This window comes from Podarcis gaigeae (genome assembly GCF_964106915.1).
Source record: "Podarcis gaigeae genome assembly, chromosome: 12".
Taxonomy (NCBI): domain Eukaryota; kingdom Metazoa; phylum Chordata; class Lepidosauria; order Squamata; family Lacertidae; genus Podarcis; species Podarcis gaigeae.
Window position 1 is genome coordinate 11,356,441 of NC_139688.1, and position 27,582 is coordinate 11,384,022.

The window sequence follows — 27,582 nt, forward strand, 5'->3', positions numbered from 1 at the left end:
GGCAAGTTTCCTATTATGCTAGGGGAATAAGACGCCTACTGTCCTCCCCACTCCTACGCCGCCGTTAAGCGATCAGGGCCGCAGGATTCCATATTAGACTTAAGAGGCGGAGGTAGGACAGGAGACGCGCTTCTTTCCCACACACCCCACCCCCGCCAGCTGCTTTTGGTATTGTCCAGTGTGCATTCACCTGCACGGAAAACAGGATGAACCACTGCTCTGGTGCAGGGGAGAAGCTTCATGTTCTTGTCTCCTCCTGCCAGTCACGGCACATAGAATTGCAGAGTTAGCAGGGATCCCGAGTTTCATCTAGTCCAACCCCCCCCCCCCTGCAATGCAGGAATCCTGCCCACAGCTGTCCCTGGGTGGGCTTGAACCGCCAACCTTCTGGTTAACAGCCAGGCACACTGACCCATTGTGCCACAGTAAGAATGGACTGAGATTTGTCTGGATCTTAGTTTATCTGCAATATGATCCAGATGTTAGTTCCTCTCCTCACAGAGCAGGATGCACATTCTACAGATGTGTCGGTGACCCCACAGTTTGGCAAGCCTACCATAATGCCCCATCCTTGCATACAGGGCACCCTATCCCACCTAACTTTGTTTTTCACCATCACCTTTCAATATGCGCCCACACATTGTATTCCCATTATTTGGTGTGCAGCCTTGCTCGTCTTTTTCAGTTCATCCTCCAGTTGCACAAGAAGAATGAGATGGAGGTGTATTTCTGCCAACTTCCACATTCAGTACTCATCACCACTGAACAGATCCTGCCAAACCTGTGCACTTGTTGTTAGTCTTCAACCCCCCAGCAGAGTGCTTAAGGCAGGAAGGGGGAAATGTGGCCCTCCAGGTATTGGTCACTCCATCCTGACCACTGGCCGTGCTGGCTAGGGCTGATGGGAAGTGCAGCAACATCTAGAGCAGGGGTAGGCAACCTAAGGCCCGTGGGCCAGATGCGGCCCAATCAGCTTCTAAATCCGGTCTGTGGACGGTCCGGGAATCAGCGTGTTTTTACATGAGTAGAATGTGTCCTTTTATTTAAAATGTATCTCTGGGTTATTTGTGGGGATTGCCTGGTGTTTTTACATAAGTAGAATGTGTGCTTTTATTTAAAATGCATTTCTGGGTTATTTGTGGGGCATAGGAATTCGTTAGTTCGGCCCACCACATGGTCTGAGGGACAGTGGACCGGCCCACGGCTGAAAAAGGTTGCTGACAGGCTCCCCACCCTTGGCTTAAGAAGCAAATTTATATCCACACAACAGATGCATATGTTCTTATATTTTTCAACCACTCGTGGGTACATCTAACTTGCTTAAAACTTCTCATGTCCCTCACTGTAAGAGGTATTGGTTCTCCTGTTTCCACCCCCTGGCTCCCCCATTTCCCAAGGGTGCATATGCTGTTCCCCCTTAATGTTCAGCAGAGATGCTGAAAGGATTAGGTATCTCTGACAGCAATGAACTGCTCTTAAAAGGTAGATACTGCACTTTACAAGTGCATTATTCATACTTTATCCGCTTTATCTTGAAGGGTCCGTGGATTAACATGCTTAGCCAAACAAGTCTTAGAGCTGGGTATAGGCCCGATCTTTAAACTAATTTAAGAAATTAGAGCAAAATAAAAATGGAAAGCTTGTAAGAAAGTCTGGTTCAGAATAGACTTTACCTGAATGGGATTTGCACAGTAACTACAAATTAGATTTATATCTTGTAAGAATATGGCACGTTATGTAATTTCATGCTTTCCTATTATTGAATTTGGTTTTCTGTGTTTTCAACAGGCAGAATTTTAAGGAGCACAGGAAAAATTCAGAACATTACTCATCTTTTGTAAGTGCACAGAGTTTATTTTTGAGCTTATATTATCCACTGCCAAATTCTCAGGCTTTCAGGGAAGTAGATACCGGTATGCTTAACATAAGGATTCTAAATTTAAATAAGTTTAAATCACACTTCTCAACATAACCACACACACAATCTTAACCAAATCCTTGCCTAAATATAAAGGTCTTAGACTGTATCCAGTGGGTACTTATGCTAGGGTTAGAAGAAGGTGCACCATAACTATGAAGTCAATGTGATCAGAACTACTTCACAGACATATTTCTACTTGTATATAAAATCTGATACCTCAATTCACCCATCTAACTCTTCCACAGTCAGTCACCTCAAATATGCCTGGGGAGTTGCTGCTTCCATCAATCACCCATTTCCAAATTCTTCCAAAATATTTATAGTCTCACTCAATCCTTATTCAGCCCACGGCATCATTCATATTCTTTCACAAGGCAATAGTGTATCTGCAACCAGAACCATGTAATTGTGGAAGAAAAATGCACAGCTCCCTTTGTCTATGTAGAATTGGCTCAGGGAGCAAAATTCAGAGACTGTTACTTCAGTAATGTTATCACATACTCTCAGGTTCTGAATCCAGAGTAACTGTAGTCTCATACTTTGAAATTTGTTCTACACACAGAACAGGTCCACATACACTCTGTCCTCTATCTGTTTTTCTGGGATTACTGCTCTAATGCACATGCTTAGTGCACGTTTGATAAAACCATTAGTTACTTGAAATGACCAAACCTGCAAGCTTAACGTAAACATACTCAGAAGTAGCTTTCCTCCACTGAAATAATTCAAGGCAGGAACTGCAAAAAAAACCATGGTGCGGATCAGCTGAATAAATGATAGGCATATAAAGCAGCAATTCTTGTGGAGCAAGCTTCACAGAACTCAGAGGGACTCATCTTGCATAGCCTGGATAGCTCATTCGGTTAAAGCACAGTGCTGATAATCCCAAGGTTGCAGGTTAGATCCCCGTAAGGGACAGCTGCTTATTCCCTGCATTGCAGAAGGTTCGACTAGATGATCCTTGTGGTCCCTTCCAACCTAATTCTATGAAGAAGCATGTTTAGGATCTTGCTGCAAGCAGTGCTCAGCCTTATGCAAAACAAGGCTTTTCACCAATGCACAGTGGCCAGTGATCTAATTTCTATGTTCTATGAAGTATAAAAAGAAGAGCAGGTTTATTGGCTTTTCAGGCAAGGTAACAGTTGCTTTAAGAATAAACATAACTCTTCATATGTTTTACCTTTTAGAAGACAGCCTGGTCACACTTGATTTATGCAGAGATTCCATCCCTACCCAATACTTGTCCTTTGAAGCTCATTGGGCAGATACAGCAGCCTTAAGAGATTCCCTTTTTATCTTCACACCCCAAAACATGGTTTTCAAGTGTAGTGTTTCAACAACGTAAGCAACCAAACACACAATGCTGGAGACTAGGTTTGCCAGGGTGACTGAAACCTCTCCTGAAAGGTTCCTTCAATTTCACATCTTCCTAACCCCTTCATCTTTTGCCTACCAGTTGTCAGTTTGGATCTTAAGGGTCATAACTGTTGTTACACGGTTCCTTAAGTGTTTTTCCTTAGAGAGAGACAGAGCCAGCAATTTCCTGCAGGGCTCAGATGCTCCCTGAGGCTTCTGTCTGCCACCAGCCACTGAACTTCAATGAGAGTATTCATTTTCCTCGGAAACAGTTCTCTCTCCCCTGCTGTGCTGTGGCAGCAGATGCCACTGCTGCTTAGGAATGCCCCTGGATGCACAATGCGGCACTTCAAAAGGAGCCATAGCGGCCATGCAGAGAATACAGACTTTTCTTGAAGTCAGCACACAGGACAGGAACTACCAAAGCCCAGCAAGTCCCTAAATTAGGAACGTTAACAGAATGTTAATTAAAAACAAAAGAGATGTTAGGCATTCCTCCCGAGCATCAGAATATAATTGCAACTGACGAGACCAGAGCAGAGCAATGGCCCATCTAACTTCAGTATCCCAATCCCCAAAAGCGACCAGCTTCAGAAAGCCCAAGGGAGGGAAATAGGAAACCTATAAAAGATCCCAGGCCAACTCAGCAATTTGTGCTTGCAGAAATAAATCTGCAAGTCATTCTAGTACTTGCCAATCCCACACAGGTATGCTAATAACCCCAGATGCCAATTCCTTCCAGCATCATTTGTGGCAGAATAATGACTTGAAAGTGAACTTCAAGCAGCACCGATAATGATTGCAGAAGAAGCTATTACTCTTTGCAAGACATGAACTGGGAGGTACACTAGTCCAAAACACTCTTTTAAAGCAAAAGGAAGTGGTAGCTGAAACCTGCAGGGAAGAGGTATTTACCATTTATGTTCCTATTCTGCATTTTTGAAAAGCCTCGTAAGATTCATTGTCAAATGACTAACTTGGATTTGGATTTTTTAAAATTCTTGCTGAAAATAGTCATAACATCACAACTTAAACCCATGCAGGTAAAATTCCAGTTGCTGCTTCTACTGGGCACACCATAAAAGTTTCATTGGCTCAGTATTAATGCAAGCAACACCAAAACATCCAAGACTGCATGCAGATGTTCTTGTTCCTGGATCTCCTACTGTGGACTTGCACAATAACATACTAAAACATTCATATTGCAAGATCAATTTGCTGCCTCACCACAACAGACCACCCAAACACTTCCTACTTATGTTCCTTGGGCAGCATAGTATACACTCAGAATGCTACTTTTCCTAGGCATATGCAATCTGACAAAATGTGGAATATATGAAGAAGCCTTGCCATTGGCCTGATCTAGCTCAGTATGGTCTACACTGATGGGCAGTGGCTCGCTGGGGCTTTTGGAAAGGGGTCTTTTCCAGTCTTATGTGGAGGTGCCATGGATTGAGCCTGGGAGCCTCTGCATCTCAAATATGTGCTCTATCACTGAATTATGTTGCTAGGATGGCACCAGCAGTCTCCATATCTCCAGCTGTCTCTCGGGATGCTTCCTATTTGCGCCTATTAAGCAAATAAGGGGCTTGTCCACACCGGACTGGACTGTGAACTTGAGTCCAGGATTTCTGGGCACTGTCCTCAACCAGAACCCAGCCATCATTTGTTGTTGAGTGAAATTAGATTTCCTCAACCCTGGGAAGATCTGAAAAGCAAAGCAAAACCCAAAACAAATCCGCTGGTGCTGTTTGCATTCTCTTCAGTTAAGGCGGCACCAGAAAGATCTATGCAATCTCAGAGTGAGGTGGGGGCATGGGGGATGCAGAATCCAGAGTTTGTATGCAGAGTGGAAGGTAAAAAAAGACATTTTTCTCTACTTCCCCACTTCCAGCCACTCGCTGAAGACTGGAGAAGGGACCCGCATGAGAATATGATGGGAGGGTGTTATGTACTGAGTCGAATAGGATCCAAACTGCAGCAGTCTGATTGGTCCTAGAACAATAGGATCCAAAAGGCAGCAGTCTGATTGGTCCTAGAACAATAGGATTCAGAATGCAGCAGTCGGATTGGTCCTAGAACAATGCAGCAGTATGATTGGTTGGCAGGAACCACCCAATCATGCTCCAGATTTAAGTGAATCCACAACCTGATTGGCTTACAGTAGAATTCCGGAATTAGCCAATCATGTGCAGCCCATTGTGTAAATAATGTATATAAAGCAGATACCTTGAGGGGACTTTCATTCATTCCTCCTCACCACTATGAGCTGAATAAAGAGCATGAAATCACTTTGCGACTCTGAGTATATTTCACTGGGGGAGCATGACTTTGCTTTTGAAGGCGGATGAAATTTGTTTGTGGGGCCACCTTAAGCCTTGTTGAACCTTGCAAGTGCTTGGAGCAACATTGAACCGGCTCTGCTTTCTGAAACTGTTACTAAACCGTGCCTTCATTTTGCTATCCTGCGCTTGTGTGGACCACTCTGTTGTGTGCACTTGCTACATGTTATATGTGCAATGAGCCTGCACAACATGCGACTCGTCAGGTTGGCTGCAGCCTGCATAATACAGCAAAGCAGGTGCTTGACAATTCCTGTAGTACATTGACTTCAGCAGACTGGGCCACATGTAGTGCAGGCCTAGTGCATGCTAAGAGTACTTTCAGTACGCGACAGTGGCTGCCAGAACTCTAATAGCGCAGAATTGGAAGACATCAAAAATCCCAACTATAAACGAGTGGCAATCCAAACTATTTGATTATTTAGAATTGGCAAAAATGACACAGAAAATAAGAAATCAAAAAGATATAAAGTTTAACAAAGAATGGAATAAATTTATGACATACATGGAAACAGAGGTTAAAATTTAAAAATCACAGTAGGTGTGACGCAACACTTGTGATGTAAAAAGTTTTTTGAGGAAAAGAAACTGCAGATAAAAAATAATATAATATATTCTGAAACCGAGATGAAGGGAAGTCAATCAGTGTTGTGTGTTATTTAGTAAATGTAAATTAATTTGTTGGTATCTTATGTTAGGAGATGTTTTTTCTTTTGTTTTCGTTATTATTATTTCTCTTTTTTATGTATTTCTTTTTTATGTGTATGTGTTATGTATGTTTCTTTTGTTTCTTTTAATGTTTGATGTAGCAAAACGAATTAAAATCAATTAATAATAATAATAAAAAGAGTACTATGAGACACTTCCACTAATCCTTATGAGAGTCGCTGGGCATAAGAGTCAGACCAAGTTACCCATTCTCATGCCAAACCTATTTGGATTAGTTTCATGCTCTCCGATAACCTTGAGATATATATAACTTTCACTCGCTGCATTAATGGTTTCACTGACCTTGTGCAATTGATCTGCATTTTGTTGCCAGTGAGGAGACAGTTTCTTGGTACCTGCCTTTAAAGTTGTGTTGTTTGTCAAGGGTTGCAGCTTTCATTACACTGATAAGTCACATTCTCCATTTCCTGGATTTCTCTGCTGAGGACTTCCATAGCACATTTAGGCCACTCTGATTTTTAAAATATTGATAATTTTAGGAGTGGACTTTGAATACAATGTTGCCAACATACTGAAGTGCCAAACAAAAAGTGTGAAAGAAATAACAGAGTCTAAGCCAGAATTTTCATTATCACTATACTCACGTTAGAGCTATGGATAGCTGAGTTGTTATATGAAATATGAAAATCTAATTGCTTTGCACCAAATGCATTTTACAAAATGCAGGATAAGAATAGTTCAGTGCTGTTTCTCTTCTGTGCTTTCTTTTGGAGCAAGACTGCTTTTATGGTGGAGTTATTACAACCGGGTGCTTGCAATCAAAATGCTGATCCAGGCAAAATCACCACACAATAACACTAACCCCCACCCAAGGGCTGTTTGAAGTAATAAAATATGGATCAGAATAAAATTAAAGTGCTTCTGTAATGGAAGAATATGAGCTGCAATTCAACTAACTTGAAGGCCCTGGCTTTTATCCCAAATACTGCTAAGCTTTTGAGTAGGAAATAGAATCCAAAGTACTCCATCCGGCAAAGTCTTTTAATTGTGTACCAATACACAATGTAGTATAGCTCTGCCCGTGGAAATAAAACTTATACAAGGTTAACAGTTAAAGTTCTCCCCAAAGAATCTTGGGAATCATAGTATTTATGACAATGCCTTTTATTCTCTGAAAGCCATAGCTAGCCTTCTTCACAGAAAGTTACTGTACTTCACAAGAGTCTTTAGAAAGAGAATGACAAGTTAAACCTGTCTAAGACAATAGTGCAGATAAGTCCTTGTAGGGTTATTCACTGCATGGTTAGTCACTGGCAAAAGATCAAGCTTTGATAGCACAGCGTATCTTCATTGCATGTTTTGCAAACAATTTGCAAAATATCTGTCCAAAACAGAATTTATCTTTATTGCCCTGAACAAACAAACAGCACACAAGAACATCCTAGCTATAGAACAAAATAATATGAGAAAAGGATGAATTTGTGCTGCTTTCACTACACTGAAAGTGCCGCTTTTGCACATAACCTGCAGCAAATTCCATGTACATCAGGGTCAAAACAAGCTTGAGGCATGATCCAATACAAACCCCATAAAGCCAGAACTTCTGAAGACTTTCCCATACAGAGCTCACCACAAGGAGACTGAAAACTCACTTGGGGTAGGGGGTGGGGAGGAAAGGTCTTGCAAATCCAAAATCATGGATGTCACCCAAAGGTGCTAAGCTGTGTTTCCTCCAACAAAACTAAATCTTAGTTTAATATTGACTCTCAAATGCCAATCCAAATTTCTTTCAACTGAAGCTGTAAACACAAGCCCAAAATTCTGATTCTCACAAGTATTGCTTCCAACTTGATCTCTAATTCAAGTTGCCCATCATAACTATTCATTGTGAACTGGAGTTCCGACAGCTAGCAGAAGCATATATTGCAGCCATTTAGAGAGAAAAGGAATGTGGTTCTTAATTGATCGGTGATGTGGTAGTGTTCTATTGTATTATTTATGCAAATTGATTTCCTCTGGAGTTAAAGATCTGACTGGGACAAACCTTGTTATGCTGAGCTCGTATTTTGCACAATTTGTATACGGTGTCTGTTTGATAATGTGTGGTTTGCTATGCCTAATAAAGGATACTTGATATTAGAAAAGGAATGTGTGCATGGCGGAGAAGCCAGAACTGCAGACTACAAAAAGTCCTACCTAGACCCTGCTCTAATCTAAGCCATCAGCAAATCCACCCTTACGTCACCAAATTCTTCCTCAGGAAGGAAGATCTGCACCACATTCCAGGTTGTACAGCAAATTCACTCATACAATGTGCATCGTCCTGCCTACATTAGTATCTGCATTTTCAATGTGGCCGTTTTAAAACACTAGGTCTACCTAAAAATTAAGGCATATCAGACCAGCAACATGTAAGTACCTCAGATGCAACAATGAAGTGCCCATTTCAGTAGAGAAAAAAAATGACAAAATAATGGGCTCCATATACCGATATCAGTTGTATCCTATTTGTGTAATATTCTTGCTTTTCAAGGAATGGAAAAGTTGGCGTCTCAACAGACAAAATGACTTTCATTTATAACATACAGAATGCACCTAAGCAAATGGTGTTTTGAGTAATTCCAGTGGTTACATATTAATCTGCTATGGCTGGGTAGAGGCTCAAGAATCTTGTTTTAAAGCCAGAACCGCATGACAGAGAGTTACTCAAGCACTTCAAGAAGAGCCATGGGTGCCCTTTATTAACAGTTGACCTTCCTTGATACACAAAACACTTCTTTCAAAAAACCTTTGTTTCCACCAAAAACACAGAAGCCAATAAACTAATGGCTTCAGCATTATGCTCTAAATATGTCTCTGCAACTAAGAATGTCATACTAGTTTTTAATTTCCCTCCCAGTGCTTCTTAAGAAGTACACACACACACACACACACACACACACACACACACACACACACATTTTTTAAAAAAGCTTAACAGACTAAAGTCTAATGAGAAGGAATTCCTATCTAAATGCAAATCAAGGTACACCAATCTTGAATGCACAAAGTTACAAATGGAACTTTTCCCACCATCTGTGAATGAAACACACCACAATTTATAGCTTTTGCACATGCTTCCAGTTCTTCTCTCTGAAATAGTCATGTCTAAACCATGGTGCTTCCAACTCAAACTGTGCAAGCCTCAAACCTTCCTACTGTGTAGGAATATATGTGTTTCAAGTTAAATTTGAGAATATATATACGTACTCTTGGATCATCTGGCACTATTGGTTTTGCTCCAGTAATGTCAAGAGATGGAGACAAAACAAGGGTGGCTCTTCTGCTCAAATGGCAAAGAAAGTGACTAATGGTTGCACTGCCCAGGTATCTTTGCACTCATTGGCACCAGAGCTGCCAGCTTTTGGGCTTTGCAGTAATTCAGCCACTCAGCGGCAACAGTCATTACAACCTCCTTCTCCTTCCCATCTTAATCAGTCTGGCAAACGACAAGCCTTGTATTTTATCTTATTGTACAAGGCTTATTTAAGTCTTGAGGTTGTCTTCAGGATGGAGCAGACATAGCATACTAGTGATAGGATTGGGAAGAAGAAGAAGAAGAAGAAGAAGAAGAAGAAGAAGAAGAAGAAGAAGAAGAAGAAGAAGAAGAAGAGGAGAGTCTTGGGCTAGAAGAGCAGAGGAAGGGTACACATAATCTTGATTTTTTTCCATTGCATATCCATTGCTAAACAGTCAAGAAGTGTTACATCTGCACTGGCCCAATCAAATCACTGACATTTAGGACACATGCATTTAAGATCCTCTTTACCTTTTGGCTTATTATGAGCCTGAAAAAAGAACATCAGTCAGTCATGAGAAGTGCCATTCCACTTTCCCCTTGAGAAATGAATCAGCTGTCCATCCCAGTGACTGGCCTAAGGCAGCACTGCAGGCCCTAGCCAGAACTAAGTTAATTGCAAATCTGCCAAAGGGGTGAACCAGGCTAGGCTGATGTTAATGGCTTCTTGGCAGCATAAAGCAATGGAGCTAATGAGGAAGAGAATGGGACTTCCATTTCCCCCATCGCAAAAACTGTACCTGGAGACAGGCTTTGTAGAAATATAACTGATTCAAGTGATATAAATTACAATTAATCGTGTAATCCAGTTTAGGAGGCTGGCAGAGAGTTTTTCCTTTCACTCTGCAACTTGCGGGAGGAAAACGGCCATCTCTTTCATTTATTTAGCAGACGTACTGCAGGACGTGAGACTCCTTGTTCAAGGGCTCTCTGAACAGATTAGTCCCCCCGTAGTTTGTTTTGCACCAAGCGTAAAATGTCATTCAGTAAAGTACAAACTCTCTCTTGTGGCTTATATAATGCCTGTGCAGTTCTGGGGTTTGAGAAAAGGTGAGTTAACAGTGCACATGATTATCGGTATGGTGGCCAAATATACTATTTGAGTAGCCAGAATTTACTTATTAATTAAAACCATTCATATACCACCTTCCATGTAAACATCACAAGACAGTGTGCAAAAATACATTAAGATAAATTGCTGTAGTCCTTCAGTTCAAAACAGTTGTATTAGGTAAATGAAATATTAAGTTAACAAATACAGGATAGCTCAGTCGGTAGAGCATGAGAATCTTAATCTCAGGGTCATGGGTTTGAGTCCCACACTGGGTAAAATATTGCAGGAGGTTGGATTAGATGACCCTTGTGGTCCCTTCGAACGCTACAGTTATATGATTCTACTTTTGCAGACATTGAAATGCCATCAATGTCGGCAGCTGCCTTAATTCAGAGGAATCCAAATAGAATGTTTCAGTGTATAACAGTTCTAACAAGGAAGGCATATACAAAGAGAGGGACAGTTTTGGTTCTGAAACACATGAAGGGAGCTGGAAATATATATCTACCGTATTTTTTGCTCTATAGGCCGCACCCAACCATAGGACGCACCTTGTTTTAGAGGGGGAGAACAAGAAAAAAATATATCTCCCCCTCTCTGCTCAGTGCCCATTCAGTGAAGCGGCAGGAGAAATGGAGCCCCTTCCATTTCTCTTCCCGCTTCACTGAAGGGGCACTGCACAGCTCTCCCTCTCTGCTGAAGCCGGGAGAGTCTTGCTCTCCCGGCTTCAGCAAAAGGAACCCGAAGCCTTTGGAGCGCAGCGCGAGGTCCCGCTGTGCTCCAATGGCTTCAGGCGGCTATCCCTGAAGCCTGGAGAGCGAGAGGGGTCGGTGCGCACCAACCCCTCTCGCTCTCCAGGCTTCAGCGAAAGCAACGCAAAGCCTTCGGAGCGCGGAGGGAGCGCTCCGTTTGTACTTCGGAGGCTTCGCGTTGCTATCGCTGAAGCCAAGGACCCTGCATTCGCTCCATAGGACGCACACACATTTCCCCTTAATTTTTGGGGAAAAAATTGCGTCCTATAGAGCGAAAAATATCTATCTATCTATCTATCTATCTATCTATCTATCTATCAATCATCTATCTATCATCTATCTATGCAATAAAATTATGTAGCATAAGAATGTAAGAAACAGCCATAAGACAGCTTTTCTGTTCAAAGAAAATCTATTGTGTATGGATTGCCATCTGTCATGGATGTTTTAGCTGATGTTCTTGCATTGCAGGGGGTTGGACTAAGTGACCCCCAGGGTCCCTTCCAACTCTGCAATTCTATGTGTGTGGGAATTGTTGCAACACATTGCCTAAAATTGAGCCACATTGGTATCAAGCAGACCTCTCTAGCGAGGGCATTCCAAAACAAACACCTCCATTCCAGGCCTTCTCTTTGGTCACTGTGAATCTCACCCTAGATCACGGGTGGGTTACTTGCAACCCTAGGTCCACATAGAGCCAGCTAACAAATTTCACACAGGTGGCAAAGTGGGAGGAGAGGGAGAAACTTCTGGTTCTGTGAGGACTAAGGATCAAAGACCATTTCCAAAAAGCATTACTAAACCAAAATTTCCATGACTCCTTGGACAGAGCCCTGACAGTTCAGTTATTATGTTAATTTCCCACCCTTCACCCTAAGGTGCTGCGCTGGTTAAAACAATTATATCCATCTGTGGTGCAGACAACCTGCCCATGTCCCAAAGTGTCTTGTATACTACAGTGGTACCTCAGGTTAAGTACTTAATTTGTTCCGGAGGTCCGTTCTTAACCTGAAACTGTTCTTAACCTGAAGCACCACTTTAGCTAATGGGGCTTCCTGCTGCTGCTGCGCCACCGGAGCACGATTTCTCTTCTAACCCTGAAGCAAAGTTCTTAACCCAAGGTACCATTTCTGGGTTAGCGGAGTCTGTAACCTGAAGCGTATGTAACCCGAGGTACCACTGTACTGTCATACTCCTCAAACCACGTATGCACATATCTCATTTTAAGGAAATGATCAGTGAAACATCACTAGAGTGAATCGGGATTAGGCAGAAGCAGCGCTTGGCCAAAGGACCCATATTCAGCCAGTCTGCTATAATTGACTAAAGGACTGTAGAGCAAGGCCACATCCCTAGTGCAAAACCATCAAAATTATCAACAGGTTGCTTTTATCCTTGCCCTCAGTTCCAATTGAAAACATGACAGTGATGAATCTGCAATAATAACTATTTTGAGTTCACATCAGTCATCCAATGCAGAGGAAACATTTTCCAACCCACTGCTGAGACATTCTCCAATATTATTATGAGTCAGCTGCCCCAAAGCATTTCAGTTTCCAGTGGCTAAACCTAGCCTGTTGCAGGTTTTTGCTTTTTGTTTTTACATGCAGACTCTGTTTTTCAAACAATCTTATGCCTCCTTCTCCTCTCCTCCTGCTGCCCAATGGCTTAGCTGGTGTGGCATTGAATATGGACAGACAGCAGTCCCATTGAGCAGGAGCAGGCAGTGAGAGCAAATATTACTGGACAACTTAGGGAAAGCCACCATTTCATTCCCAGTACACAACATCATCTGTGGAACGGGGTAATGCACACTTTTAAAAAATCCAGCAGCTTCATTCTCCATGTGTAGCTTAGTAACAGAACAATCACAACCATATCTACTAGAAAGTAAGTCATGCTGAATTCAGCGGGGCTTACTATCAGGTAAGTGGGCTGAGGACTGCAGTCTAAAACACTAAGCTTTGAATCAGCAAGACCTCTGTCATAAACTCTAATTTGCAGAGGCATCTGTAGTGATAAAAGCATCCTCCTCCCATGTTTTCCCTGTTCAGATTCTTTATTCCTCCAGAGTTCAGAAAAATCTGTTTGTTCTCTTTACATAATGGAACAGCTATGCAATTTCCTGAGGTGTAGATGAACCATCACACAATTGTTCCAGCCTATACAGAGCAACAGTGGCCTGAAAAGACCGTACAGTGGTACCTCGGGTTAAGAACTTAATTCGTTCTGGAGGTCCGTTCTTAACCTGAAACTGTTCTTAACCTGAAGCACCACTTTAGCTAATGGGGCTTCCTGCTGCCGCCACGCCACTGCTGCGTGATTTCTGTTCTCATCCTGAAGCAAAGTTCTTAACCCACAGGACTATTTCTGGGTTAGCAGAGTCTGTAACCTGAAGCGTCTGTAACCTGAAGTGTCTGTACCCCAAGGTACCACTGTACTGTAGTATGTTTGGAGGGTAGCAGTGGGGGTGAGAGTACTGCACCTTCTTTCCCCACCCCTCACAGTCTAAGTGATGTCCCCCAATAAACATTTGGACTGGGGAAACGTGGGCTGATCACAACAGAATGCAATTTGGATTCCAGAAGTCTAGATGAGGTTGCTACTGCCCTTCCTGTTTAAAGCAGAGGAGCAATGACCAGGCATTGCCTGGAAACAGTCAGGATGTGCATCCATAGCAGAAGAGGAATGACTGCTAGAAAGAACACAGAGAGAAGGAACACTATGCTGCATCTTCCCCAGCTGCAACAAAACATCTCTCGCCATATCAGTCTCTACAGCCACAGCAGGCGCTGTAACTCTCCAACAATTTGACTTCACCCTCAAAGGCAAACTCCTCCACTGTCTCCTGAGGCAGATAGATACCAACCAGGCTAAATCATCCATGTCTGTAAGCACCCTAAGTAACGTAGCCCATACTGGATCAGGCCAATTCCCCTCTAGCCCAGATCCTGTTCTCATTTTGGCCCACCAGATGCCTTTGGGAAAGCCACAAGCAGGATTCCAACACAAGAGCCACTGTTCCAACTTGTGATTCCCAGCAACTCGTATTTGGAGACCTGCTTCCCCCAACCTCCCACGCCATGTCTCCTTTGGCCTTTAGATAAGCTGCTGTCTCTCAGCCCAGGCCTATATCTGGAGAGGCTACTAATCTACCATACAGGGTTGTTGTAAGAAGACCTGAGAAAGTCTACTTGAATGCTGCAAGCCAACCTCCCTAACAATGAAAGGAAAAATGGACCACTGTGCAGCTAGTGGTCATGGTTTTCCATGGTTTTCCCAGTAGTGATGTATGGAAGTGATAGCTGGACCATCAAGAAGGCTGATCGCCGAAGAATTGATGCTTTTGAATTATGGTGCTGGAGGAGACACTTGAGAGTCCCATGAACTGCATGAAGATCAAATGTATCCATTCTGAAGGAAATCAGCCCTGAGTGCTCACTGGAAGGACAGATCGTGAAGCTGAGGCTCCAATACTTTGGCCACCTCATGAGAAGAGAAGACTCCCTGGAAAAGACCCTGATGTTGGGAAAGATGGAGGGCACAAGGAGAAGGGGATGACAGAGGACGAGATGGTTGGACAGTGTTCTCGAATTTACAAACATGAGTCTGACCAAACTGCGGGAGGCAGTGGAAGACAGGAGTGCCTGGCGTGCTCTGGTCCAGGGGGTCACGAAGAGTTGGACACGACTAAATGACTAAACAACAACATGCAGCTAGAGGAAGCATTCGAGTAATTGCCATCCTATCCCCCTTATTCCACGTCTACTTAGTTACTGTGCCTGGTGAAAAATTTATGAAGCCCTAGTCATAAGATGTTTTCAGACAGACATACTTAACTGCCAGCCCTTCACTAACTGCAGCAGCTTTCGCACCAGCATTTATAATGTCAATGGAGAGTTCTATTTAAGCATTTATTGCTGGCTGTGGTCCACCGAGATCCATTAGCGTGTGGAGCAATCTCCCTCAGGGAAGTGGCGGGTAGCCGAGGGCCTCTGAAACCAGACTGGGCAAAATGCTATTTTTAAGGAATCAATGGCAAGACAGACACTGGCCACTGCCCAAGGAGAAGAGCTTGCAGCTGCTCCTAAATCCCCTTTTGTGATATGTTTACCGGGGCGTAAACATATCATGGCCGAGTCACAGAAACTTCTTGGCACAACTTGCTAAATCATGTTTGCCCACCTGAACACTGGAATGCTGGGTCTACAGTACAATGACAGCACACATTCTCCCTTTCCCTCAAGGCACCTAATTTCTTCTCAAGAAGTGCCAGATTCAAGCTAGAGGTACTTTCCTTTCCTGCTGCAGTCTCCATGTGAAACTCTGGGATATGCAGAGATGGTGGAGAGAGCAAGTTTTTTGGGGGGCAGGGTTGTACCTAATCCTAGTGTGCACGACCTCTTTCAGACAACACTATTTTCTGTTATTAGAAAGATGTGAGGCATCATTCGGAATGCATGGGGACTGGGAGTTAATTGTCATTTTAATTCTTTTAAGCAGTGAAGAGTTTGCTTGTTTACCTTGCTTCTCCCAAACCCTGTGCCTGAGAATGGACCATATTTGCAGATTGCCCAATCTTGGGACTCTGACTTAGTCTGCAGCCTTGGAGGCCCACCGGATGGGTGCACAAGCATGACTTTAGACACCAACGACAAATATGACTTGCCTAGAGCCAGTCTTTCTTCAGAGATATGGCCACACACAATATGTCTGAAATCACAAAGTGTTTTTTGTGCCAAGTCATTTCCAGGTGAAGCTTGAAAAGCTTAAGAGCGTATGTAATAAATGCATATCAAAGGAAAGCATGCAATTCACCACTAGGGTCCAGGAGCTGCCGTGAAAGCAAAGACCCAAAAGCTCTCTTACATTTTGTGTTCATCTTTTTAAGTGAGAAAAGGAATGGGCAGTTGCTATAAAAGCAGAGTCACGGCAAAAAGGTTGAGGGAAATGGAAGGATGGAGTCAGGCAAGAGAGGAAAAGACGAGAGGAAAAAAGGAACTATTTCTGAAGGCACAGAAAATGCAAAGGGGGGCAGAACTATCATCACCCTCTGTATTAAAACCCCCACACAACCCTATCTGGAGCTCTATCAAATCTTAGGTGAAATGATCGGTAGAATGAAGACATTGTTTTCCAATGCACGCACAAGAAACTTTGTTGGGCTAATAGAAGGGGGATGGGAGGGAATGTAAGGTCATCTTACACATCAGCTTTCTGACTTTATGGCTGCAGCCAGGACACACTTCCAGGTACAGCTTTTTTCCAGGGCTGGGGGAGCTCTCTCATGCACACATGACAAATGGCTATTAAAAGAGGTGATTACTATAACAGGGCCTTTTGGGTGGTGGCACTACAACTTTGGACGGCCCTCTGTGGGGAGATGTGAATGGTTCCCTCTCTTCCCATTTTTAGACAGGCAATGCTCTGCTGTTTTAGTAGGCTTTATGCAGTTCCACGTTTATTTAGCGCTGCTTTTAGTTGTGCTGAATTTACTGAAAAATCCTATGGCATTGTTATCTCTGTGCGCCATTCTGCAAGTCTGGCTGCACTGCTGGGTACCTGCCAAGACCTACATCCCCGCAGGAGGTCCAGTTCCATCCCCTGGATCCTTGTGGCTCTGCTGTTCCTCCACTTGGCTATTGCTGCCTGCTCATCTGCTCTCTTTGACCAGATAAATAAAGTACTTAAAAAATAATAATCTCAACCACCTTTAATTAAAGTGTTCCAGGGAGATGTACAATAATATTTGCAAGAAAAAGCCTCTGGAACTGGGCGTCCTTTTTAAAATGGCAGATCTATTCAAACCAGCCACACCATAAAGCTGCAGAGAAAGGAATGAAGAGAACAGTCTCCCTCTCCCTCTCCCCCCCCCCACACCAGGCAAAAAACAAAACAAAAACAGAAGCAAAAGAAACATGCCTCCCCCATTACCTTTACAGCCTCTCTGCATTCCACTCACACTTGGTAATCTGACACTAAGGAAGAGTTTAAGTCACCATCCTCCAGCTACTGTTTGAAGGTCAGGCAGTTCAAATAACAAGAAGTCAAAGTACAAATTGTTGTCTTATAGATGTTACGGTGTGTGTGAAGTTCTATGTCTTCCCACTAAACACAGCTGGCCTAACCTTTCGTTGAAGGAATCCAGCTAACCTTAGACTCTTTATCTGGAAAAAGTGCTTTGGACTCCCTACTAGGGACAGATACATAAACAAACATACACTTTTCCATAAAATTAAGCAGCTGCTACTTTGCAACTGGGGATGCAGGTGGTGCTGTGGGTTAAACCGCAGAGCCTAGGACTTGCCGATCAGAAGGTCGGCGGTTCGAATCCCTGCTACGGGGTGAGCTCCCGTTGCTTGGTCCCAGCTCCTGCCAACCTAGCAGTTCGAAAGCACGTCAAAGTGCAAGTAGATAAATAGGTACCGCTCCAGCGGGAAGGTAAACGGCGTTTCCGTGTGCTGCTCTGGTTTGCCAGAAGCGGCTTAGTCATGCTGGCCACATGACCCGGAAGCTGTACGCCGGCTCCCTCGGCCAATAAAGCAAGATGAGCACCGCAACCCCAGAGTCGGTCTCGACTGGACCTAATGGTCAGGGGTCCCTTTACCTCTACTTTACTTTGCAACCAGGAGGTTTGCAAGACAGCATTAAAATTTCCTTAAGGCAGGGCAAGTCTCGCATCAGGTTCTGCCTTAGTCACTCTGCCCAAGCTTTATCTACTCCAGACGTGTAGATTGCATTAAATATATATACAGAATATACTGGCTCTGTTCCTGTGCCTTTAACAACAGCCTGACATACAGAAATGCTGCAAGTAAACCTGCTCCCAGCACTCAGCTTCCACCTGCTGCATTTCTGCTGTTAAAGGCACAGAAACGTAGAATCATAGTGGGAAGGGCCCCAAGGGTCATCTAGTCCAACCCCCTACAATGCAGGAACCTCAGCTAAAGCGTCCAGTGCAAATGACCACCCAATCTCTGCTTAGAAACCTCCAAGGACAGTCCACCACCTCTTGTGAGAGTCTGTTCCACTGCTGAACAGCTCTTACCGTCAGAAAGTTTCTGAACGTTTAGTCGGAATCTCCTTTCTTGCAACTTTAAGCCATTGGTTCGAGTGCTACCCTCCAGAGCAGGAGTAAACAAGCATGCTTCCTCCTCCATATGACAGCCCTTAAGATATCTGAAGATACAGTGGGACCTCGGGTTAAGTACTTAATTCGTTCTGGAGGTCCGTACTTAACCTGAAACTGTTCTTAACCTGAAGCACCACTTTAGCTAATGGGGCCTCCTGCTGCCGCCACGCCACTGGAGCACGATTACTGTTCTCATCCTGAAGCAAAGTTCTTAACCCACAGGACTATTTCTGGGTTAGCGGTCTGTAACCTGAAGCGTATGTAACCTGAAGCGTATGTAACCCGAGGTACCACTGTACAAAGAGACAGAAGCATTTCAGTTTCTGTGGAACTACAGGCAACGACCATTTTACACGGGGCTTACATTCCAAGGCACCGTGGGTTTAAGTGAAATCGCATATATTGGGGATGCCCATAGAAAAAAACCACTAACCCCCTCTGTAAACCCCAGAAAAACCCTTTAAAAAACCAGCAGCACTTACCAGATGCCAAACTCCACCACAGTTGTTCCCTCCAAACCTCTTTTCTCAAACTCCAACTCTCCACAGGCCTCAACGGTTGGCGCAAGGGCTTTTGGGATTGTACTTGCAAAAGCTTGTGGGATTGCTAGGTGCTGCTTTCACACCGTTTTTGCCCTTTCCACACTTTTTAAGGGCCACTGTTGCCCTTTTCCCAGTCACTTCCGGGTTCGCGGCAATGCGCGTGTGCACGACCACACACAAATTGAATGTGTGTAAAATGGTCATTGCCTGTACTTATAGCAAAGTATAAAAATTAGAAAGCACAAAGTACGCCCAGCTAGTTAAGGTGTGTGAAATCTCAGCTGGGAGGCTTCGGGTCAAATAAATTAAATTTGCCTTTCTGGGCTGTGACCAGGGGTTCACTTTTTACCTTTACATCATCTGATGCTGAGGTAGCTTCTGTTTCCAGTGTCCCCCCCATTTCTGAAATCTTCCTCTTCGCCCATCAACAGATATAGGGAGCTAATGGCAGGTAAACAATACAAGCCACAGCTGCTAAGCATTTTGCTGTACGGGTGGATTTAAAGGCAGAGGAGGAAATCTTCAGGTTGTAACCTGAGCATGTAGACAGCAGATGTGTTATTCCCTGTCAGAGGAGCTGAAGTCCTAACACAGAAAGGCTGCAAAGGATATGTGATGCAAGGCTTATAAATCATGGTTTCTCCGCCACTGTCAGACTTGCCGGCTATCTTATGCAGCCACGCTCCAGAAAGTAGGAAGAGTTATTGAGCCAATGAAAGATGTGATAAGTACAGTACACAGTCAGGGGCAAGCTATCCATCTCACAGTCATCTCAGTTTCCTGTGTCTAAGCCACCTTTTTAAAAAAACAAACAAAATAAATTTTGTTCTGGTGGACGGTCTGAGATGTAAATATGGATGCTAAAAGAAGACAACCAAGGATCCTGTTTCCATACCATGATGGTCTTCTCAAACAAGCTCCCAGCAAACTTTCCTGCTGCTGTAAAGAAAGTTTGGGGGGTCAAATGGGATATTGTTCACAGGAAAATTATTCCTGCACCTGTACCTTTAACAGGAGTCACATGCAGAGAAATTTAGCAGGTGAATGTTTTTACCCACCATTTATCTCCACGGTGGGAAAAGGTTTCTGTGCATTAGACTGCCATCAGAAGCAGGGCACTTAAAAAAAGGGGAGGGGAATGTTGGTGATCCTAGAGATTAAGAGATAATACTATTTCAATCTGCAGAGTCTCTTGCACCAAATATAAGTATTAGCAAATACATCAATATTGCTGAAATATCTGACGACCCCCTGGCTCTTGAAGACATATCTTCTAAGTCAAGCACTTCCCTGAACCTGAGCTTTCTGATCTAATTTTTTTAATCATTCTTTTAACTGTTTTAATTGTTATGCTTCTTCGCAGGCTTATTTTATTTTATATATTAAATACAGATGTTTTTATGTTTCGATGGAATTGCTTTATTCTGTATTTCAATTACGTGTGGATATTGAATACTTGATTTTATACTTGTAAACTGCTTTGAAACTATTTTGGTATGCAAGCGTTATATCACTAAATACACAGTGCTGACATTAATCAAACGCAAAGGGCTATGTCGCAATCGTCAGATTTGAATAATGATGTATTAAAAGTAGTTTCAGAAAAGCGGACTCACAGGAGACACCAAGAGATGAGCGGTATGCAAAAGCAGAATGTAGGACTGGGGACTATTTAGTGCAAAACAACCGTTGCGAGTTGGAGTAAACCAAGTAATTAAGGTTAGAACAAGATTGCAGAGTAGAAATTTAGATGTAAAGGAGAAAAATATGGAGCAGCATGAGATTTTTAGGAAGAGATCGTGGTGATAGAAAGCACCTGCCATTCCTATGGTTGGGAATATACTGTTGTATGCCACCCCAATCTCAGCACAATGTGAGATTCCAGGCACTTACCCAGGGTTTGTGTTTCCTTCGGGAAAAGGGATAGCGGAGACTGTAGTGTCTTTATAATATATGGTTTATTTACACGCATATATACAGCCTGACCCTATGGTGGAGAGGTTCACAGCATTAACAGCCCAAGAGGATATTGTTTCTGTAACAGCCTTGGATTTGAACAGAAATCAAGCATGCCTCTCTCTCTCTGGCTTCTGCCTGCTTCTTTCCAGCTTCTAGCTGACATCATTCCCATGTCTCTGATCTCAACTCTGCCTCCATCCTTCTAGCTTCCCACAAATTGAAGGAAGGGGCTCCATCCATTTGCCATCTCACACAGAGCCCCTTTCTTTGTTCCCCTTAATGGCCCATCACCCAGGCTATCACCTCACCAGGAAGCTAGCCTGGCTATTAAAAATTAGAATGGGGTTCAGACATTAGGCTCACCCCTTCTCAAACTCATAACAATACTAACTGACCCCAGATATAGGGAGCTGGCAAAACCAAATGATAGAAAATATTTTGGGTAATAGGAATGGCATAAGTAGGAAATAGCAATTGGGAAGGCTTGATGTGGGAAAGGATCTTCTCACCCTAGACTAGGTGTGCACAGGAGATAAAAAATGGCACACAGCTTTCAAGCTCCATATGGGTTACTTAGTGCTTGGGGATGGACGGGTTTCTTGCAAAGGATGCTGAATTTGGTAGACCTTAATCTGAGCCACCCAGGCACTTCTTATGCTCTTAAGAAAGAACACATACATATTTGGGATCACTTAGCACAGATTAGTTATGCCTCAGCTACCCTAACTACTTTTTTGGTACATTTAATGCACCTTGGTGGAGAATTCTAGCTTTACAAAAAGTAGACTACAGAAGATTGGTCAGCCCATCTCTTACATTGAAAGATAACACCCCCTGCTATTGTCTCCCCATCTCTTTCTCACCAAGTTTTAGTACTTAGGTGTCCTATTTTGTGTTGTTGTCCTGTTGGCATGCCCTGCGACAAATGCTGACGTAACACCTTAAGACAGGAGGGAGACCTCCGAGTATTCATATTATATTGCTGTTCTGATCCAAGGCAAGTTTGATCATTGTGACTAAGATTATGGGGTGTTTTGTTTTTTTAAAATAACTTAGCTGCTTTGTACTTATTGAGGAAAGACTGGGTATAAATCAACACAGGGCTAGAAAGTCAAAAAGGGGACGCGGGTGGCGCTGTGGGTTAAACCACAGAGCCTAGGACTTGCCGATCAGAAGGTCGGCGGTTCGAATCCCTGCGACAAGGTGAGCTCCCGTTGCTCAGTCCCAGCTCCTGCCAACCTAGCAGTTCGAAAGCATGTCAACGTGCAAGTAGATAAACAGGTACCGCTCCGGCAGGAAGGTAAACGGCATTTCTGTGCGCTGCTCTGGTTCGCCAGAAGCGGCTTAGTCATGCTGGCCACATGACCCGGAAGCTGTACGCCGGCTCCCTCGGCCAATAAAGCGGGATGAGCGTCGCAACCCCAGAGTCGTCTGCGACTGGACCTAGTAGTCAGGGTTCCCTTTACCTTTAGAAAGTCAAAGGTCTGACATAAGGTTTTCACATGGCCAGAGGTGGAGGTTGATCACATCTGGAAAAACTTTCTGGCAGCAAGAGCTGTTTGACAGTGGAACCGTCTCCCTCAGGTGGTTGTGGACTCTCCTTCCATTGAGTTTAGAGATGGGATGGCCATCTGTCAAGGATGCTTTAGCTGAGGTTCCTGCATTGCAAGGGGTTGGACTAAGTGACCTTTGGGGTCTCTTCCAACCCAACAATTCTCTGTTGTTATCTGAAATAAATCCTCCATGTTTGATTGCCATATTGTGTGGACCATACTTAGATCAGCAACTCATGTCAAAGGTGAATGGTTTGAAGAACTCATGTTCACTCAGAAAGGCTGATGGAAGAATAATCTATCAACTGAATCACCAAGCTATATTTCATACATCCAATCCCCAAATGAGTAATTTCTTCCTCCTATGAAAGTTGCCAGTTGACTTTCACACTCAGAGGCTCTGCAGTGGCCATTTAGGAGTGTTTCCCCACCAAAGTCAACTACTATTTCATACTGGCATGTAAGCAAAGTATACAGTGACCTGATGTGATTGATGTTAGAATGAGCTGAGGTCAAAGTATTAGTTTAGTCATCAGTGGCTTCTTGCCAGCTACATCTAACTGCACGTCTCACAGCAGCACATATCAGCTACCTTTGCTCTAGTTCCCATTAGTCATCTCTTTACGTAAATTCCGTAAATTTACAGGTGCTTAATACAGCTGTCAGACTGCAAGCCAGATCGATGCTAACCCTTTAAATTCCCAAGTTAAGTGGGAGATTCTGCAACCCATTTTTCCTCTGGCTCTTACACACACACACACACACACACACACACACACAGAGAGAGACACACTCCACTGTAGCAGATGGAAGGTTTGGCTGTCTTTGCATTTTTCTCTGAAAACTGAAGGCTTTAAATGTTTGTTACTTCTAAGCTTCAGCAAAAGTATACTGACTATGGGTGAGGTTTTATATCTGAATTTAGAATTTTATAAAGTAAAACACAGTGTATTGCCTACCCGTGAGAAAAGACCTTACGGCTGTTGATACTATAAACAAGACTGATGGGTGTTCACAGCTAGAATCCTATACAGGATTAAGCAGAATAAGCAGGTTTGAGGAAGGAACCCAAGTAATCAGAATAGCTTTATCTTCCAACAGAAAACTGCATCCTACAAATTAAATACTGTATCCTATTGAAGACAATGGTGCCAATAATTAGTTGCTATTTGTAATGGCTGGTGGCTAAGTACTCAGTGTGCAAGTTAAAATTTTGGCACGCCTTCTGAAAACTCCCAAACAAACCTGCAGAAATTTGCAGTCTAAAAGCCTTTGCTAAGAATCGAGAAGCCATTGGTTCAAACCTCACCTCTGCCTTGGACTCATTAGGAGGCCTGAGATAAGACGTCAGCCTCCATCCTCACCCCAACTGAAACATAGTGATAACTGTAAGACTTAAGCACCTTGCAGAATTAATTAATTAATTAATTAATTAATAATAGTAATAATAATAATAATTTATTATTTATACCCCAGCCACTCTGGGCGACTTCCAACAGAACACTAAAATACAATAACCTATTAAATATTAAAAGCTTCCCTAAACAGGGCTGCCTTCAGATGTCTTCTAAAAAGTTTGGTAGTTATTTTTCTCTTTGACATCTGGTGGGAGGGCGTTCCACAGGGCAGGCGCCACTACCGAGAAAGCCCTCTGCCTGGTTCCCTGTAACTTGGCTTCTCGCAGTGAGGGAACCGCCAGAAGGCCCTCAGCGCCGAACCTCAGTGTCCGGGAAGAACGATGGGGGTGGAGATGCTCCTTCAGGTATACTGGGCCAATTATATCAAAAGGATTATAAGAAGATAATCCATGCTATGCACTTGGACACTTAGAAGCACCCTGTTAATCCTAAAATGAACACAGGACTTTGCTTTTCTTACAGAGAAATGAAACAGTCCATACTTACGGCTTTTGAGGTAGCGCACGGGGTGGAGGTGGGAGGTTTGGCCACACTTTGTCCAGGAGGAAGGCTCGGTCTCTGGCCTGTATCTGGGGGGGAAGAGGACGTGTGAATCCGTGTTTCTAGCCTCTCTGGTTCATGTTTGTAGGATTCAAGCGGAAACGTTGGCTGCTTGATCACTTGTGTCGGGGTCGAGGGAGAGGAGGAAAGACCAGAGGCTATAAACAAAACAAAAAAAGATGCATCATTAAATCTCGGATACATATGGGGTGAGGAATGGCTTAAGCCACGCAATATTTTCATCCCCCCACAACACTGCAACACTGAACAGAAATATTGTCCTTCTATTTACAAAGAACGGGTCTTCCTCCCATTGCCATAAAATGCCTTTTTTTTAATCTATAAAGTAGCTGCTGTGAAGAGTGTGTTGATCTCAAGCAAGCACAACCAGCCAGATGTGGCTGCGGAAGAGGCACCATCCCATTCCTCTGTGTCACCAATGAAGAAAATTCATTGCTGACAGCCATGTAGAGCAATCTGTGAAGAAAACAGGGGTGAAAGCAAGAGTAGAGATGCTTGTGCCTTCCTGTTTTCTAGGGATTTCTCCTCCCCACATGTACACAGACACAACAGGGACTGTTCAAAGGGCGGGGGGAACTAATGATATGCCAACTCCCTTGGCTTGAATCACTACTGGCTCAAATAAATCAAATACTTCAGGTGGGGAGATCACATTCTTTGAAAGCTCCAGGTACCTAGAAATGTTTTGCTTTCTCACAGTCACCTGGGAACAGTAGTGTGGTAGGGATGGAGTTTCAGAGCAAGGCAGCTCAGCTTAATGCACTCAGGTACTGCAAGGTCAGAAAATTTGTACTGCGAGCCTGCTATTTTTAAAAACCCTAGGAAAAACAACAACCCCAAAATGAAAAGGCAGAGAGCAGTGCAGCAGAAAGCAGGCAGGGTCAGCTGAGCGAAGACAGTGCTTTTGTGGAAACGTATAAAACTGATTGTAAGAGATGACTTTCCCAGTAGTGATGTATGGAAGTGAGAGCTGGACCATAAAGAAGGCTGATCGCTGAAGAATTGATGCGTTTGAATTCTGGTGCTGGAGGAGACTCTGGAGAGTCCCATGGACTGCAAGAAGATCAAACCTATCCATTTTTAAGGAAATCAGCCCTGAGTGCTCACTGGAAGGAGCTGAAGCTGAGGCTCCAATACTTTGGCCACCTCATGAGAAGAGAAGAGAAGACTCCCTGGAAAAGACCCTGATGCTGGGAAAGATGGAGGGCACAAGGAGAAGGGGACGACAGAGGACGAGATGGTTGGATAGTGTTCTCGAAGCTACCAGCATGAGTTTGACCAAACTGCGGGAGGCAGTGGAAGACAGGAGTGCCTGGTGTGCCTGGTCCATGGGGTCACGAAGAGTTGGACACGACTAAACGACTAAACAACAACAACAAGAGATGATACTGCTTAGCTTAGCCACTTTAAATGTCTGATGGAGCCAGATGGGAAGGGAAGGGCAGAGTTAGAAATGCCGCAAGAGACTCCCACCCACTTTATTAGGAATCTGGGAACTGGCAAGACTGGCAATTTCAACATCTTTGGTCCATCAGAGCCAAGTGGCTGTTACAGGATTTCTTACAGAAAATGTATGTGGTATGATGACTTTCCATAGCAAGCACTGCTAGAGGAAATGGAGGAGGGAGAGTTGGTGGATACAATTAACAAAGGTCTCTAGAGCAGCAGCCTTCTCCAACTTGGTGCCCTCAAGATGTCTTGGCTTACAACCATCAGTCCCAGCCAGAATGGCCGATGGTCAGGGATGATGGGAGTTGTAGTCTGAAGAGAACCAGGCTAAGGAAGGCCCCTGTGCAGAGGATTTGTACCAATCCCATTATTTCAACACAATCCGTCTTCTGTTGGTCAAAAGTATCATGAAAGTCAACTGTACAGCAGTTTCCGTTGATTTTAAAGACCATATCTTGGCAACCTGAAATTGACTTTTGTTTGAAGAGGCATTTGTGTTGTGTAAAATTAAACAAAACGCACACACAGTAGCTGTTAAGGTACTGTTCAGAACCAGGAAACTGTTAATGCATGCCCTCCTCAGCAGTTCTGTTATCTCAGGTGTTGCTATGAGAAAGTGAACACTTCCAAGCAGCAAAGAAATTGAACTAAAGATTTAAAGGCTGTTATGAATGGAGAGGCAGTAAATAAACAAGAATGCTGAAAAGGTGGTTGTTTGCTCTCTACTATAAAGATTCCCAATTGTGACATGTTATAAAAAAACAGAAAAACCTTCTGGATATACTCTTAAAAAGGTAAAGGTAAAGGGACCCCTGACCATTAGGTCCAGTCGTGGCCTACTCGGGTTGCGGCGCTCATCTCGCTTTATTGGCCGAGGGAGCCGGCGTACAGCTTCCGGGTCATGTGGCCAGCATGACTAAGCCACTTCTGGCGAATCAGAGCAGCACACGGAAACACCGTTTACCTTCCCGCCAGAGTGGTACCTATTTATCTACTTGCACTTTGATGTGCTTTCGAACTGCTAGGTTGGCAGGAGTAGGGACCGAGCAACGGGAGCTCACCCCGTCACGGGGATTTGAACCGCCGACCTTCTGATCGGCAAGTCCTAGGCTCTGTGGTTTAACCCACAGTGCCACCCTTATGCCACTGTTATTAGGATGAACATTTGTATTTCTAAACACATGATGTTGCTTTATGCAGGGTCTGATCATTGGCTCACTTAACCCAATACTGAATGCTCTGATCAGCAGCTGCTCTCTGGCATTATTTTGTAACAGGCTTGGATTGTTTTCCGTTTTGTGTGAGTCACCTTGGGAGAGTTTTTAAGGACCAACAGGAGGATATTAAAGTTATTATAAAGGAACATCATGAAACGTCTCAGCAGAGGGTCTTTCCTACCCTTCTACCTAAAGTAATATTTAACTAGTTCTGCTACAGATAAACCACAGGAGCTTTTATGTGTATAGCATTTCCCCCACTACTGCTCTGTAGCCCCACATTCCATCACAGTTTAAAAATATTATATGCCATTTCACTT

The 27,582-nt window shown here is 43.6% G+C and overlaps 1 protein-coding gene and 2 long non-coding RNA genes across 7 annotated transcripts in view; 2 read left to right on the plus strand and 1 right to left on the minus strand.

The window, feature by feature from the left end:
* Positions 1-5,225, plus strand: LOC310828074. The gene is made up of 3 exons (XR_014556613.1): positions 1-112; positions 1,789-1,837; positions 5,172-5,225. It is a non-coding gene; the product is annotated as an uncharacterized lncRNA (long non-coding RNA).
* PRKAG2 (protein kinase AMP-activated non-catalytic subunit gamma 2) overlaps positions 1-27,582 on the minus strand; it is a 205,081-nt gene that overhangs the window by 34,313 nt on the left and 143,186 nt on the right. For 3 of the 5 annotated variants that reach the window (XM_083705128.1, XM_083705130.1, XM_083705127.1), the window contains one exon: positions 24,454-24,733. Coding sequence is in view for 1 of the 5 variants with exons in the window: in XM_083705131.1 (XP_083561257.1) it covers positions 24,522-24,733 (212 nt within the window). In the remaining 4 variants the exon portion in view is untranslated. The remainder of the gene's footprint in view (positions 1-24,453; positions 24,734-27,582) is intronic. The other 2 variants (XM_083705131.1, XM_083705129.1) reach the window with 1 other exon arrangement.
* LOC310828157 lies at positions 14,165-16,464 on the plus strand. Its single transcript, XR_014556732.1, has 2 exons — positions 14,165-14,688; positions 15,154-16,464. It is a non-coding gene; the product is annotated as an uncharacterized lncRNA (long non-coding RNA).